Consider the following 17698-nt stretch of genomic DNA (forward strand, 5'->3'; position numbering starts at 1 on the left):
GCACTCTGTGGTCTTTTTCCAAATAACCTATAACTCTAGTTTCTTATAAGAAAAATTCCAATAGTGAGGCAGTCTACAAAATATCTACCTACCAGTACTCAAAACTGCCAATGTCATCAAAAACAAGGGAAGTCTGAGAAACTGCCATGGCCAAGAGGAACCTAAGAGACACAGTAACTAAATGCACTAAGGTAGTTTCAATGGGATTATGGAAGAGAAAAAAGACATTAGGTAAAAACTAAGGAAACCTGAATAAACTTTGGATGTTAGTTAATAATTATGTATCAGTAATGGCTCATTAATTGTAATAAATGTACCATACTGATATTAGATGTTAACAATAAAGGAAATTGGGTACAGGGTCTAGGCACATAGACATAAAAGGCCATATTATTATGTTGTTATGGTAACATATGATATGCTGCTGCTGGTGCTAAGTCGCGTCCAACTCTGTGCAACCCCACAGATGGCAGCCCACCAGGATCCTCCATCCCTGGGATTCTCCAGGCAAGAATACTGGAGTGGGTTGCCATTTCCTTCTCCAATGCATGCATGTAAGTCGCTTCAGTCATGTCCGACTCTGTGCGACCCCATGGACAAAAGCCCACCAGGCTCCTCTGTCCACGGGATTCTCTAGGCAAGAATATTGGAGTGGGGTGCTGTGTCCTTCTCCTGTATATGATATATGTGCTCATATATGCACATAGGAAATTTACCTATGTGGAAAGACTTGGAGATTTAAGGAGTAGGGTCAAGACCTTATTTTTGTCTACTACCCATCTGTTATTTCAATTTTTTTTTTTACACCATGAATGTAGAAATATTTTAGTTTCACTAAAATATTATGATAACATAAAAACAAGGTGATAATTAATAATAAAAAGAAACTTGTAGATTCACATTTTCAAGCAGCTGATAGTCAGCATCTTACTGCTGTAAATAACATTTATAACTCATGAGGAGATCTAGATAATTCATCCACTTCAGGGAGTTTTACATTACCTATATATTTATTCTTTAGGTCACACTCCAACAAAAATGTCAGCATTTCTTCAGTAAAATTTTCATCAGATTATCTATTTCTATTATACTATAATGGAAATCACCATGAAATTTAAAGAAAGATACAAAACTGGCCTTATTTAGGCAACCTCTTTATTTCAGTGAATAAAATTCCTTGTTATCAGTCATTTTCACACAGTAAAAAAAAAGGTGAGAAAAAAAAAAGCCAGAGGCATTAATTTTGTAAACTTGACTACATATATACTTAGCTACAACTTTGTATAACATTTCTGCATGTATGTTATTTCTGTAACAGGATTTCATTTAATTTAAAACAGCAACACAACAAATCCTTTTCTTATAGGAAAATCCTATCCTTTTCTTATAGGAAAGCTGACAAACAATTATGAAACTACTTTTACTTTCCCAGCTTCACATCCCACTACTAGCCCCATAACGCCCTACTTTACATGTCTGAAATCTTGAAATACCTGTATCTCCTCTACACAGACTATGCTGTTTAACTCCAACAAACTTTTCAAATATCCTGTACTTCTAACTTGACACATACCTATTCTGCACTATATATCAAAATAGCTCTTATCTGGGCTTCAAACCCTGAATAACCATCACCTCTCCTATGTAATTCATTTGCTGACCCTCTGTATAATTTATTACTTTCCTCCATACTATTTCTACTCCTAATACAAATAAGTGTCATTCCATGTATCATTTTGCAGTATATTTCTCTCCTGTCCTTTAAATTCAAGTAGACGGATTTTACACTTTGTACCTAAAACACTATACAATGCAGGTAAATTGAAGTAAGTTTTGCAATTTGAAGAGAATAAGTGGTTGGAAAGAAATCACACTTTGTAGCTGAAGAATCTATGTTTGAAAATGGCTCCTATGATTACTAACTATACAACACCGGGCAAATTCTTTAATCACACAAGACTTCCATTTTTCCAATGATAAAACTAACAAAACAGAATATTAGCTACCTAGGAGTACTGCATGATGCAGAAGGCGATGGCACCCCACTCCAGTACTCTTCCCTGGAAAATCCCATGGATGGAGGAGCCTGGTAGGCTGCAGCCCATGGGGTCACTAAGAGTCGGACACAACTGAGTGACTTCACTTTCACTTTTCACTTTCATGCACTGGAGAAGGAAATAGCAACCCACTCCAGTGTTCTTGCCTGAGAATCTCAGGGACGGGGGAGCCTGGTGGGCTGCCATCTCTGGGGTCACACAGAGTCGGACACGACTGAAGTGACTTAGCAGCAGCAGCAGCAGCAGCAGCAGCAGCAGCAGCAGCAGTACTGCATGATGTTTAAATGAGAAAAATGCATTTTAAAAGCATTTTATAAATCATAAAATTTTAAGAAAAATTGTGTATTTATGATTTAAGACATTATGTAATTCCAATTAACCAAATGAATATCTCTAGGAATTTGATTAAATTATATATAAAGTGTATTTATATAATATTTTTAAATATTATTTTGGTATATGTTTAATAAAGTATTAGTAAAATGGTGCTTTTAGTGTTTGCTTAAACTTAAAGTTAATGAGGTAAAAAGACATAAGATGATTAGCATATGCTCAGTCATTACTTTTTAAATTTATCCCTCTACACTACAGTATGCACCCACTATAGTTGGAGGCCTCTATTTTATTAATCTTTTCTACCTAGAATAACAATTTCACTAAGTAGTCTACAAAGTGTGGAAAATAATGATCTCCAGATGATCTCCTCAGCAAAGCAAAATGATAAAATGCTTAGCCAACAACTGTGTGAAATATATGGAAATTGTTCTAAGGGCACACAGCAAGGAAGAAACAAATCTTGGTAAAACTGCAAGAATCTATGGCATTTTAGTAAAGACCTGTACCTTTACCCTGTCATCCTATCTCCATGTATGGGAAGCTCTATTCAGGACTCTCTCTGCGAAAGAGTTGAACATGACTGAGCGACTGAACAACAACAATCCAGCACTCCACTCCAGACAGCACCCTCTCCTCTCAGCTCCTAGTCAAGGACTATGGTTTCACCCCAGGAGGGACAAGCTGCTCCCCAAGTTGCAAAAGATTTATCCTAGCCAAGAGAACTGTCTCTCCCTCCCCCCACTCAGTCCCCACAAGTAAGTCAGAGAAGCGCTACTCCAGGCATAGTAGGCTGAACCCTTGACAGTCTCATCCTCAATTTGCTCACAGGAACAGCTCCCATGCTGGGAGGGCCAACTTGTGAAGACTAGGGGGTGCCATTGCTATTGCCCCTCTTTTGGTACCTTCTCATACAGTGGGGGTGTAACTCTGGGAAAAGTGAGTCCTCATCCAGTTCTAGGGTGGGAGTGCAGGAGTTCTGTCCAGGGAGAAAGCCAGGCTATGTGCTCTATTGCAAGATGTTAACTATTTGCAATACAGAAAGAAGAACTCTAGCCTATAACTGCTGCCTAAAACCAACGGAGATCTTTGCTGTTGTTCAGTTACCCAGTCATTGTCTGACTCTTTGTGACCCCATGGACTGCAGCACACCAGGCCTCCCTGTCCCTCATCATCTCCTGAAATTTGCCCAAGTTGATGTCCATTTCATCTATCCATGGTGATGCCATCCAGCAATCTCATTCTCTGATGCCCTCTTTTCCTCTGTCCTCAATCTTTCCCCTTCTTGGATCACTGCCTTGTCGAGGCAAAGGGGCTTGCGTAACTCAACGAAGCTATGAGCCATGCCATGTAGGGCCACTCAATATGTATAGGTTGTAACAGAGAGTTCTGACAAAACGTGATCCACTGGAGGCAGGAATGGCAAACTATCCCAGCATATTTGCCGTGAGAACCTCATGAACTGTATAAAAGGAGATCTTTGTAGACAGCAATTAAGAGGAGGTTGGTAGGCTCATAACACAAACAAGGCAAGGCACCGTAAGTTTAATAGAAAGAACCAAGGGAAAATATAGTCAGGAAGAGCCTACTTGGAATTACAGTCACCTCTGTAAGTTGATAAGGATGTGCACAGCTGCCAGCTGAGCAGGATGTGGGACAAACCTGAAGCATTCCCTGAGTTGCACACAGATACATCAACATACAGCAGAAGTACCACTGCCACAAGTGGCTTACAAACAACCTCTGACCATACACTTGAGTAAACAATAAGCCACTCTGAGCCAATAGCAACTCCCAGGAAGTAAAACCACATTCATCCTGGCAGGGAAAAAGATTTTGAGTGTCCAAGGCTATAGCCTCTCAGAAGCAATGAGAGGGGAAATTCCTATTTATCAGTCCCTGGTTCAACATGTGGCAAATAAATAATGAACTTCCTGAACTATGACAATAGCATTCAAGCCTATCACACATACAATGGTAAAGGATAAAAATGTAACTGGCTAATGGGACTTGAAACATAGCCTTTGACCAATATATGACATTTAAAAGAGGAATGATCTCTAATCAGTCTCTAATCAAATTGATCTCTAATCAATAACCTTAACTTCTACTTGAAAAACTAGGGGGGAAAAAAGGGCAAAATAAAACCATAGGAAGGAAATAATGATGATTAGAACAGCAATAAATACATTGGAGAACAGAAAAGCAATTTAAAAAATTAATGAAACCAAAAGTTGGTTCATTGAAAAAAAAAAAAAAAAACCAACAAAACTGACAGGCCTTTAGCTGACTGACCAAGAAACAAAAAAGAGAAAAGACTCAAATTATCAAAACTAGGAATGAAAAACAGAGACATCACAACTGACCTTACAGAAACAAAAATAATTTTAAGGGAAAAGTATTAACTTTATGTCAATAAATAAGACAATTTAGATGAAATGAAAAAATCACCAAAATGGACAAAAGAAGAAAAGAAAAATCTAAGTACACTTATTACAAGTAGAGTAAGTGAATTAGTAATTTTAAATTTACCACAAGAAGTCATCTGTTGTAAATGGCTTCACTGGAGAAATCTGCCAAACCTTCAAAGAAACAATACCAATTCTTCAGGAAATTTTTCAAAAAAATAGAAGAGGAAAACACTTCCTAACTTATTCTATGAGGCTAGTATTACCCTGATACCAAACCAGACAAAGTCATCATGAACCAGGAAAAGAAAGAAAGATGGCTAAAGAATATGGATAAAGATGCAAAAATCCAGAGAGAGTACTCTATCCCAAAACAGAAGAATACACATTCTTCTCAAGTGCACATGGGATATTATCCAGAATAGGTCATATATTAGGCCATAAGACAAATCTCAGTAAGTTTTAAAAGACTAAAATTATACAAAGCATCTTCTCTAGCCACAATGAAATAAAAACAAATCAAAAAATTCAAAACGTGTGGAAATTATAGCACACTGTTATAACAAACTATTACAGCAAACTTTTCGCACACTGTTAACAACTAAACAAGCCAAAGAGGAAATACAGCAACACACGTTTAAACAAGAAAAATTAGAAAACACTTAAGAGATAAATGAAAACAAAAACAAAAACTCAATGGAGGCAGCAAAGCAGTACTCGGGAATATACAGAGAGAAGATCTTAAATCAATAACCTAACTTTATACCCTAAAGAACAAGAAAAAAAAGAGAAACTAAACCTAAAGCTACCAGAAGAATGAAAATAATAAAGATTAAACCAGAAATAGGTAGCTCAGTGGTAAAAGAATCTGCCTGCCAATGCTAGAGACACAGGTTTGACCCCTGGGTTGGGAAGATCCCCTAGAGGTGTGGAAATGGTAACCCGCTCCAGGATTCTTGCCTGGAGAACCCCATGCACAGAGGAGCCTGGAGGACCCCATGCACAGAGGAGCCTGGAGGACGACAGTCCACCGGGCTGCAAAGAGTTGGACACGACTGACCGTACACCTAAAATGAGAAAACAACAGGTTCAAGGAAACCAAAAGTTGGTTCTTTGAAAGATCATCAAAATTGACAAAGTTTCAGCTAGACTGATAAAGAAAAAAGAGAGAAGACACAAAAAACTAAATCAGAAATGAAAGTAAGGATATTACTATCGACCTTACAGATATAAGCACTATAACGGAATACGATGAACAAACTGTATACCAACAAATTAGATAATGTAGATGAAACTGGTAAATTACTAGAAACACATCAATCACTAAACTGACTCAAGATGAAATACAAAATCTCAAAAAACTTATTTAACAAGAAGAGATTCAATTAGTGGTCAAGAACTCCAAAAGTAAAGGCCAGCGCCGGATGGTTTCAATGGTAAATTCTAACAAACACTTAAAGAAGAATTAAGAACAATACTCTCAAAAGCTCTTCCAAAAATATATAAAAGAAAAAAAAAGTCAAAGTGTTTAGGTTGATTCCTGTCATATAGTAAGCACCATCTAAGTTTGGGCTATTATTACTATTTATTTACTATTACTACTATTATTATTGGGCTTACCCAGTGACACACTGGTAAAGAATCCGCCTGCAATGCAGGAGATGCATGTTTGATTCTGAGGTCAGGATGATCCCTTGGAGAAGGAAATGGCAGCCCACTCCAGTATTCTTGCCTGGGAAATCCCATGGACAAAGAAGCCTGGTGGGCTACAGTCCATGGAATCCCAAAGAGTCAGACATGACTGAATGAGCACATATACACTATTATTATCATACAGCAAAAGGCTATTTACTTCTAAAAGTTCTCCAAAGTAGACACTATATAATCTCCCCTTGCTCAACAATCATTACTAAGATACACTGCTAAATTGTATACCAATAACACAAACTCTAGAGACAGACTGTGGAGTTGACTCCTAATTTTGCCACTCCATAGCTGTATGAGTCTTAGGTTGTACAGCTTACTTAACTCTGACTGCCTAAATTTCTTCTTCTATAAAACCCATTCTAGTAACCCATTCTTTACTGGGTTACAGTAAGGATGAAGTGAGGTACAAAGTATGTGTAAAAGGGCTTAGAGCAATGTCTGGACGCACAGCAAGTGCAATATATATTTGCTATTACTTAGTAATTTGCAAGGTAATATGTTAATTATATACCAGGTGCTATGATAAGCACTTATATTACCTTTTTTTCCTTACAAAATCCCTACTATACAGATGACAAGGGTTGAAAAGGGATTTCAAAGGTAACACTACCTGTCATACTGCTATGAAGTGATGGAAATAGGAATCAAACCCAAGTATTTCTGGATACAAAACCAGAGCTCTTTACTTTTCATAATGGATTCACCTCAACCATTTTCTCGCCAGGGCTAGTGACAAACAGGCAAAATCAAGCACACCATTCTTCTCCCTGATCCCAGAGGAAGTTGTAAAAATCTCCCTTTCGGAACACAGCCCTCTGCACAGTTACTATCAACAGCAAAGTTGGTATAAGGAATAATATCAACTGGACATCCTTGCTATTTATAAACTGTCTCTCATACAAAAAGAGGGAGAGTCTTAATTTAAGGAAGATAGCTTTTATTACTCCATAATCAAACTATGATGAACCACAGGTAAAACAATTTTATATGTAAGGTTACTTAGAGAAATATTTCTTAAAGAAAACTATTACTTGATTTAAATAAAATCTAAGTCTCTTGTAAAAACAAAAAATGGTTTCCATATTCCTGCAGAGTCCCAGGCTTCTACAAACGTGAGCTGCAACTCAGAGAAGGCAAAGGCAGTTGTTCTCATACCCCAGTTTCAATCAGGAACAACTTTGCTTCTTATCTGTTCTACCCGTAGAACAGAGGTTCTTCATAAATTTCATTTAGGAGGGAAAGGTTTCTACTGCCGAATACTGACACTAAGAAACACTATTCTCTAAGATACTTGGAATTCACAAAAGTATTATAAACCCAGAGTTTCAAAACATTGAAAAAATGTTTCTCTCTGATCAAGGAGAAAGTACTATTTATTTTGAACTAAATCAGAGTCAATAAAATCTATTGGGTAAAACTTGGAGTATAATAACTGACTACATGATGCTCCAATTACTAAATACCAATAATTCCAACCAGAAGACTATGACTGAGACTAATCTGGTCACATCTCTAGTCCCTGTCCTGACTTAATTCCTCCTTCTAGTTACACTGGCTACTCTCTATAGGCTAAAAGTATATTATGTTTAACTCCCAAAGACAGCTTTTAAAATGGCAGGGTGGCACAAAGAGACAAAGTCACCAAGATGGCTATTTCTATAACCATTCAGTCAAACTGTGGTCAATGGATCTGTCAAACAAAACAACCATCCTACCTGAACTTTACCCAGAACTAGAAAGTGCTTATGGACAAAAATTATGATAAGGTCTTTGGGTAGCTTAACTATATTCTCAAAAATAACAATAGGGGAGCAGTTAAGAATATCATGTAATACAAAAACTCAGTGGAATATTACATAACCAATAACTAAAAATATTATGAGGCAACAAGGGAAAGCTTTTGAGATTCTGAATTATTCATACAACTATGTAGAACGTGAACATACAGAATAATATATGTAGTACTGAAGTCAAAAGCCAGGATAGTGAGTGAAAATTTTTCCTTCTTTAAAAATTTCCCCCAAAGTAGTAGAGGCTCAGAGAGAAGAGACTCCAAGAGAGACAAAGACAAAGGCTCAGGACAGATGGAAATCCACACAAAAATTTAGAAATGATCAAATATTCAGAGTAGGATGAGTAGAAACCCAGTGAACGATGGGTACACAAACCCAGAGAAAGAGGCTGAAATCCACAGAAGTAACCAGCAGACAGAGAGAGAGACCAACAGACACCAGAGTTAAAAAGGGAAAATAAATTTGAGGGGTTGCCAGACAGGTAAGCCTTTGGGTGTTACCACAAAAGGTTTGTTCGAAAGATCTGTTCTTCCCTTTCTGCTTTATCTTTGTGAGAATTAAATGAGTTAGTATTTGTAATACACTAAAACAGTGCCTGGCATATAGGGAAAACAATATATGTATGTATATATCTAATTTTTTTTTTTCAATTATGGTTTATAAATAGGATATTGAATGTAGTTCCCTGAGCTATACAACAGGACCTTGTTGATTATTCAGGGAAAGCTATATCAATTAAGCAATCAAAAGAAGATGTTCAAGGGGATTTGTAGGGAGGCCTGTGCAAATGAATCCCCAAGCAATTCAGTGGTTCATGGAACAAATAATCCTGACCTTTATTTATTTTCCTCTGTGGGGTATTATAATGTCTAGCATCTAATAACAAAACCCATAGGGATGCAAAATTCCATTATAATAGTGATGTGAACATAATAGATGCTCCGTAATTTTATTTGGAAAGGGGCAGGAAAAAGAAATGACATGTCAAGACCAATAAGATCAAAGACATAACAGGCAGTTTGTAGGTTAAAAAAAAAAGGTAGCATGAACCAAGTAACGGGCTTAGGAAATAAAAGAGCCCAAATACTTATGAGGGCTTATAGTCCCTAAGACAAGCAAATGCATCATTTAAACTTAGGAGAAAAAAATTGAGAAAACACCTAAGAAATAAGAGTCACGAAAGGGCCAATTTGCTAATTATGGTTGTTAAAACCTTAGCTATGACACACACATACACACACACACACACACACACACGCAACAGTTATGTATCTGTAGGTATGTACATCACAATCCTGGCTTAATACACAGGTACTTTCCCATATTACAGGCCTTATCATGGAAAAAAAAAAAGATTTCTCAGGAAATAATCTAAATAAAATTCAATGGAAAATCACTAAATGGTACACTAGGAAATATGTGAAGTAAAAAAGAACTGGGCTAGAAATCAAGAGGTATTATGAATCTAAGGCATTTGGGAAGTATATGCATGGGATGTGGGCTTCCCTGGTAGCTCAGACGGTAGAGAATCTGCCTGCAATGTAGGAGACCTGGGCTGGATTCCTGGAAGATCGTCTGGAGAAGGGAATAGCTACCCACTCCAGTATTCTTGCCTGGAGAGTTCCATGAACAAAGGAACCTGATGGGCTACGGTCCATAGCGTCTCACATGACTGAGTGACTCAAACACACATGCACACACACACACACGGAAAAGTCCAAAATATTAAATGAACTTATTCAGTGATGTTAATTTAGCCAAAGGGTTTAAGTGCTTATTACCTGTCCTCCCTCTTCACCCAAACCATGTAAAGAAAAGACTGACTCTGGGAAGAAGGAACAGTGAACAGACAGAACGAAAAAGACCATGGTAAAACTGAGGAAAATGATTTTCTATGCTTCCAACTCCAGTGAGTATAAGGTATTAGTCACTGTATCTTTTAAAGAGAAAATCCAAGGGTAGGAGGCTAAGGGGAGTTCAAAGCAGGAGATCTTTCTTTATCCTTTGCTTTTACAGAATTAAATGTGATAATAAATAGTAATCACTTACAAGAAGTTCTGTAATATTACATCTTTTCCAACTTTTTAATGCAATCTATCCCTAGAATAGGTTAAACTTGCTTCCTAATGTTTAAGTCTCATTCTGGTCCAAAGTCTTCCTGCTTCCCGTTCCCCTCCAATACTTCCAACTTCAACAACCTGACATCATTTTCCTCCCTCCAACAAACACGTAAACTATCACGGGCTCTGGGAGCACATAAGAAACACAAAAGTTTTTGAAATATAGAACTTTAGAACTAAAGAAGAAAATTCTTAAAAATTAATCCCCTCTATCATTTCATTAGGGTTTTCCCTTGTGGCTCAGTGGTAAAGAATCCATCTGCCAATGCAGAAGACATGGGCTCGATGCCTGGGTCTGGAAGATCCCCTGGAGAAGGAAATAACAACCCACTACAGTATTCTTGCCTAGGAAATCCTATGGACAGAGGAGCTGACGGGCTACACTCCATGGGGTCACAAAAGAGTCGGACACGACTTAGTGACTAAACAACGACATCATTTCATTAACATTTTCCTGTAAAGATATTCAATAATCATATTGTGAGGTTAGAAAAACTAGGACATGTATTTTGGAATTCTTCCATTCAATAAGCAAAGCTGTTTTGATGGGAGGACAGGATACAAACTTTTTCTAGAAGAATATCAAGTCCATCACAATATTCAGTAAACACATTCTAAAGACCTACCTTTTCACCACTTGAGTAGAAGAAATAACGCAATCGGACTATGTTACAGTGATCTAGCTTTCTCATGATCTGGAGCTCTCGGTTCTGAAAAGGAAACACATGAAAATATTTTTTAAAGGCTACCTGCTATTCATATTGACTAAGATGCTTCTGAAACAACATTAAGCACTTCAAAGAGCAGGCCACAAATATGTTACTAAAAGGTAACATTCATATGTTACTAAAAAGTATCACCAGTCAGACCATTGCTCTGCAGTTAAGATAAATATAGAAATCGAAAATAAGTGTTCAGAATCCTTTATTGCAATTTGAAAGAACAATTTTACAACCATGAATCTTAGAGTTAAAAGTAGAGCCTATATTTCCCTAAGTTTCACTTTTCTCATAATTCATTTTTACAGTATTGTATAAAAATACTAGTCTTCAATGAAATGAAAAATTTTAAAACTGGTAACCTCACTACAAATAGCTTGAGAAGGAATGGTTTATGTATGCAAGAGATATTTGAAATGAGCTATTATTACTATAATTTTCTGCAACTATAATAATAATCAACTTCTCACCAAACAAATGAATATGGGTACAAAGAAAACTCTCACATGCCCTGTTATCTAAAATGCAGTGAAAAATCTGAGTTAGCCCTATTAGAAGGGTTCAGTTGCTAGAGTTAAAATATATATACTAGAAGGTGTACAGTCCTGAAAATTTATAGATCACACAATTTTTCCTTTGGGGAGTTTCAAAGTTATGCTTCAAGAAAATAAAACATTAAACAATATGACAACTTCCCAACACTGGAACATAAATTTTGCAGTAATAAATCTGAGGAGTACACATTAATATATATATATATATATATATATATATATATATATATATATATAAGTTAAATTCTAAGAATATACTTAACTGTCAGAAATCCAGTTAATAAAGTCCAAAATATATAACACAGAAAAAGAATACCAAAATACTTGCTAAATGGACAGAAATATAAAATTTCTGTTAAAATGATGATTTAGAAGAGCTACAATCATAAAGTACATACCTGGGAATTTGGAAGGTAAATGCTATTATGTTTAGAGAATAAGGCCAAAATAAAGGGGCTGGGGATGTATTATGGACAAAAGGCCTAATAAGCAGAACTGTCTTAGAGCAGAGTGGGCTCCAGCTCTTGGAGGATGATAGCACAAATAAACAAACCTTCCTCTTCCCTAGAAACTTTCAGTAAACTTCATGATGGTTCTAGCATGTTCTCTAAAAGGAAATAGGGAACGTAAGATGACTCTCCTTCCGACTCTTTAAACCGATACGAGACCTGGGCTTATGTATACAGTGATACAAAACATCAATCTTTCATTCCATTACTTGTTACGTTTATAGCTGAAGCAATAAACAGAGAAACTCAAGACAGTACAGGATACTCGCTTTAACAAGGATAATACGTAGTACTGGACTCTGCATTCTGACTATTACAGATGACAGAAAATTTTACAAATTTCAAAACTGTCCATTTTCTATTCCAAATTGAGCTGTTTTTTGAAGTATGTCTATATTCTATCAATTCACCTATAGGTAGCTAGCTTTGTGGGAGAACTGAAGTAAGATAAGACTCCTCTCAGATATTAAGATTGCTTTTTAACATCGACGGCTATATTAAAATAAGCTATTTCTCCAGACCAATTAACCAAGATAACATAGAACTATTAAATAAAATTTCCATGTAATGGAATTTGTATTAAGACTATGCATATAGGGCTTCCCTGGTGGCTAAGCAGTAAAGAATCTGCCTGCAATGCAGGAGATGCAGGAGACGTGGGTTCCATCCCTGGGTTGGGACGATCCCCTGGTGGAGGGTACAGCAACCCACTAGAGTATTTTTGCCTGGAGAATCCCATGGACGGAGGAGCCTGGTAGGCTACAGTCTAAAGGGTCACAGATAATTAGACACGACTGAAGTGACTGAACGGGTACACATATACTATGCATATGATCCTTTAACAAAAAGAATATAAGAAAGTATATGGACTCAAATATTTACCTACCCTTACTTCCTGTTCATATTCTACTATTTTTGAAAGGAGGCTTAAAATTTCTCATTTTACAATTGCACTGATCTTACAGGCTAGTAAAGTAATGTTCAAAATTCTCCAAGCCAGGCTTCAGCAATACGTGAACTGTGAACTACCAGATGTTCAAGCTGGTTTTAGAAAAGGCAGAGGAACCAGAGATCAAATTGCCAACATCCGCTGGATCATTGAAAAAGCAAGAGAGTTCCAGAAAAACATCTATTTCTGCTTTATTGACTATGCCAAAGCCTTTGACTGTGTGGATCACAATAAACTGTGGAAAATTCTGAAAGAGATGGGAATACCAGACCACCTGACCTGCCTCCTGAGAAACCTGTATGCAGGTCAGGCAGCAACAGTTAGAACTGGACATGGACAACAGACTGGTTCCAAATAGGAAAAGGAGGATGTCAAGGCTGTATATTGTCAGCCTGCTTATTTAACTTACATGCAGAGTACATCATGAGAAATGCTGGGCTCGATGAAGCACAAGCTGGAATCAAGACTGCTAGGAGAAATATGAATAACCTCAGATATACAGATGACACCACCCTTATGGCAAAAAGTGAAGAAGAACTAAAGAGCCTCTTGATGAAAGTGAAAGAGGAGAGTGAACAAGTTGGCTTAAAGCTCAACATTCAGAAAACGAAGATCATGGCATCTGGTCCCATCACTTCATGGCAAATAGATGGGGAAACAGTGGAAACAGTGTCAGACTTTATTTTGGGGGGCTCGAAAAATCACTGCAGATGGTGACTGCAGCCTTGAAATTAAACTTGCTCCTTGGAAGGAAAGTTATGACCAACCTAGACAGCATATTAAAAAGCATAGACATTACTTTGCCAGCAAAGATCCGTCTAGTCAAAGCTATGGTTTTTCCAGTGGTCATGTATGGATGTGAGAGTTGGGCTATAAAGAAAGCTGAGGGCCGAAGAATTGATGCTTTTGAACTTTGGTGTTGGAGAATACTCTTAAGAGTCCCTTAAACTGTGAGGAGATCTAACCAGTCCATCCTAAAGGAAATCAGTCCTTCATTGGAAGGATGGATGCTAAAGCTGAAAACTCCAATACTTTGGCCACCTACTGTGAAGAACTGATTCATTTCAAAAGACCCTAATGCTGGGAAAGGTTGAAGGCAGGAGGAGAAGGGGACGAGAGAGGATGAGATGATTGGATGGCATCACGGACTCAATGGACATGAGGTTGAGTAAACTCTGGGAGCTGGTGATGGACAGGGAGGCCTGGTGTGCTGTAGTCCATGGGGTTGCAAAGAGTCGGACGTGACTGAGCAACTGAACTGAACTCGACTGTCCTCTATAGGCTGAAAGTTTCATGAGGTTAAAAACTTTGTTATTCTTATTCACTGCCATATCCTTAATACTGCAAATGATGCTTGGCACAGAAAAGGTACACTATATTTGTAGAATAACAACTTTTTTTTTCTGTAGAATTCAGTATGTCATGATGCACTAATAAAGAATGACTCAGCAAAAAGTTAGGCTTGGGACAGTTGTATATTAAATGTATCTTAGGCATAGGCATTGTCTAATATTGGCTTGATTAATACTTTAAAAATTGCTCTGTGAAATTTATCTTTTGGATCTTTTCAGTTCAGTTCAGTGGCTCAATCATGAAGTGATGGGACCAGATGCCAGGGAGGGATAAACAATATATTTTCATGTAAAGTAAAAGGACAGATCATGATAGAGAGAAAGGGCTATTATTTTAGATAGGGAAGTCAGAGCAGATCTCACAATGAAGGTTAAGGATCTAAAGACAAATCTAATCATATGAAGATGAGACCCATGTGAGGCTTGGGGGGAAAGCACTACAGTTATAGGGAACTTCAAACACAAATGCCCAGAGGTGGGCTTGAAAGTGAAAGTCACTTAGTTGTATCTGACTTTTTGCGACCCCTGAACTATACAGTCCATGGAATTTTCTAGGCCAGAATACTGGAGTGGGTAGCCTTTCCCTTCTCCAGGGGCTCTTCCCAACTCAGGGGTTGAACTCAGGTCTCCTGCATTGCAGACAGACTCTGTACCAGCCGAGCCACAAGGGAAGACCAGAGGTGAACTTGGCATATTCAAAAACAGCTAGAAGGATAATGTGATTTCACCACTGAATAAAGGAAGAGGCAGGAAGCAAGTACAGAGAGATAGGCAGGACAGTATGTCATATTAACTCTAATGAAACTGAATTCTAAACTAAATGAAAGGAAAGCCAAAGAGGCCAAGCAAATGACATAATCTAATTTACCTTTTTAAATGATCATTTTAAAACTAAAAATAAATTTGGGGGAGAAAGTGGATCACAAGTTGTTTTTTGTTTGAAAGTGGATCAAGAGTTCCATTTGAAATCCTAATATTAGACATCCAAGTAAAAATACTGAGGCTCAAGGTAGAAATCTGGGCTGAAATCTGTGTCTAGGAGTCATTTGTATAAAGGGGACTCAAAGCAAGAGGACCTAATAACATCACCTAGGGAAGAAGTTTAGACAAATACACACAAACAACACATTCATATACTGTATCTCTCTGCCAACCGATCTATCCATCTATCCATCCATCCATAGGTATGAAAAGGAGGATATCAAGTGGAGCAATGGATAAAGTAGGATAAAAAACAAGAGAGGTTACCTTACAGGCCAAGTGAAATAAGTTTTCAGAAAATGGCACTGACCATTTATAGCAAAAGCTGCTGAATAAGAAATTAAGATGAAAGCGTAAGACAAATGGATATGGCAAATGCAGGATGTTAGTGACTCTTACAAGTGTGATTTCAGTAGTGATAAAAGTCTGACTAGTGAATTAACTTGGGGTTGGGAGGGAGACACAGGGAAATAACTAAAAAGTCAGAAGGTTCAAAAAGAAATGAGATTTTTCAGCTCTAGCAGAATGAACAGATCAGCAAATTCGCTCCCCAAAACACATATAAAAAGAACTGTATTATAGAAAACAATCATTTCAGGGCTCTGGAAACCAATCAAAATCAACAACAAATCAAGAAGCATTTATTCAAGAAACATAGCTACAATACTGGAGTTAAGACAGTGGGGGCTAGTGATCTTCTTGCTAGTGACCTTCCCTCTCAATCACCTCTCAGCTCAGCCACAGCTCTGCTACCCTAAGAATGTAACACCAGGTGGGGAAAATGACAGACTGCCAGAACATTAAGAAATACAAAGGGAGATCTTGGAAATCAAAGAGGTTAAATAAACTCTCTACATAGCCCTGTGCTGATTTACAGGCTGTGCACACATGGGAGATCCAAGAGGGCCTTCGAGCAAGTAAATGCTGAGGCTGACTTAAAAACTGCCTGAATTTCAAATGTTTTCCCAATCCATGAACAGAATCATCTAAGAAATGATGGAAGCTTTATAAATTCAAAATATTTGAACACAATCTCTAACCAATAACTGGCTGGTCACTAAGCAATGCAAAGAGTCAAACCCTAAGAAATCAGGCTAAAACATGAAAACTTGAATAACAATTTAACACAGATTTCAGGGGTTTCAAACTGGCAGAAAAAGAGTCTAGATTAGATGCAGGTAAATTACAAAAAAAAAAAAAGGAAAAGAAAGAAAACTCCCAAAAAAACAAGTTTCAGGAGGATAAAAAAAAAGTTAACAGAACCCAGAGTTCTACAATATATTATCTAAAATTTTTCACTGTCTAAAAAAATTGTGAGACATATAAACAATAGGGAAAGTTGATCTATACTCAGGTTAAAAAAGAAAAGGAGCCAACAGAAATTGACTCTGGGTGGACACAGCCATTGGATTTAGCAGACAAGAATAAAAAACTGCTATTATGTTCAAAGAATGTTAAGCTTCTCAACACTAGCCTTGACAATGAGTTTTTATATTTGACACCAAAAGCAAAAGCAACAAAAACAAAAGTAAGCAAATGGGACTATCTCAAATTAAAAAACTTCTGCAAAGGAAATCATCAACAAAATGAAAAGACAACCTATGAAATGGGATAAAACATTTGCAAATCATGTATTAGGATAAGGGGTTAATATCCAAAATATAAAGAACTCCTACAACTTAATAGAAAAGCTTTCAAATAACCTAATTTAAAAACGGGTAAAGGACTTGAATAGATATTTTTCCAAAAAAGACATACAGATGGCCAACAATATATGAAAAGATGGCTTAACATCATTAATTATCAGGGAATGCAAATCAAAACCCCACCTCTTAGAATGGATATTACCAAAAAGGGGCAAGAAATAAGCAGTGTTGGAAAACAACAGAATGGGAAAGACTAAAGATCTCTTCAAGAAAATTAGATACACCAAAGGAACATTTCATGCAAAGATGGGCTCGATAAAGGATAGAAATGGTATGGACCTAACAGAAGCAGAAGATATTAAGAAGAGATGGCAAGAATACACAGAAGAACTGTACAAAAAAGATCTTCACGACCAAGATAATCACAATGGTGTTATCACTCACCTAGAGCCAGACATCCTGGAATGTGAAGTCAAGTGGGCCTTAGAAAGCACCACTACAAACAAAGCTAGTGGAGGTAATGGAATTCCAGTTGAGCTCTTTCAAATCCTATAAGATGATACTGTGAAA

General features: G+C 37.2%; 1 protein-coding gene across 4 annotated transcripts in view; it reads right to left on the bottom strand.

The window, feature by feature from the left end:
- The window catches only part of GSK3B (glycogen synthase kinase 3 beta), a 219274-nt gene that overhangs the window by 91950 nt on the left and 109626 nt on the right, over window positions 1–17698 (bottom strand). For all 4 annotated transcript variants that reach the window (XM_070369958.1, XM_005905429.2, XM_005905430.2 and 1 more), the window contains exon 3: window positions 11045–11128. In XM_070369958.1, coding sequence (XP_070226059.1) covers window positions 11045–11128 — 84 coding nt within the window. The remainder of the gene's footprint in view (window positions 1–11044; window positions 11129–17698) is intronic.

The sequence above is a fragment of the Bos mutus genome, chromosome 1, assembly GCF_027580195.1.
Source record: "Bos mutus isolate GX-2022 chromosome 1, NWIPB_WYAK_1.1, whole genome shotgun sequence".
NCBI classification, from domain to species: Eukaryota; Metazoa; Chordata; class Mammalia; order Artiodactyla; family Bovidae; genus Bos; species Bos mutus.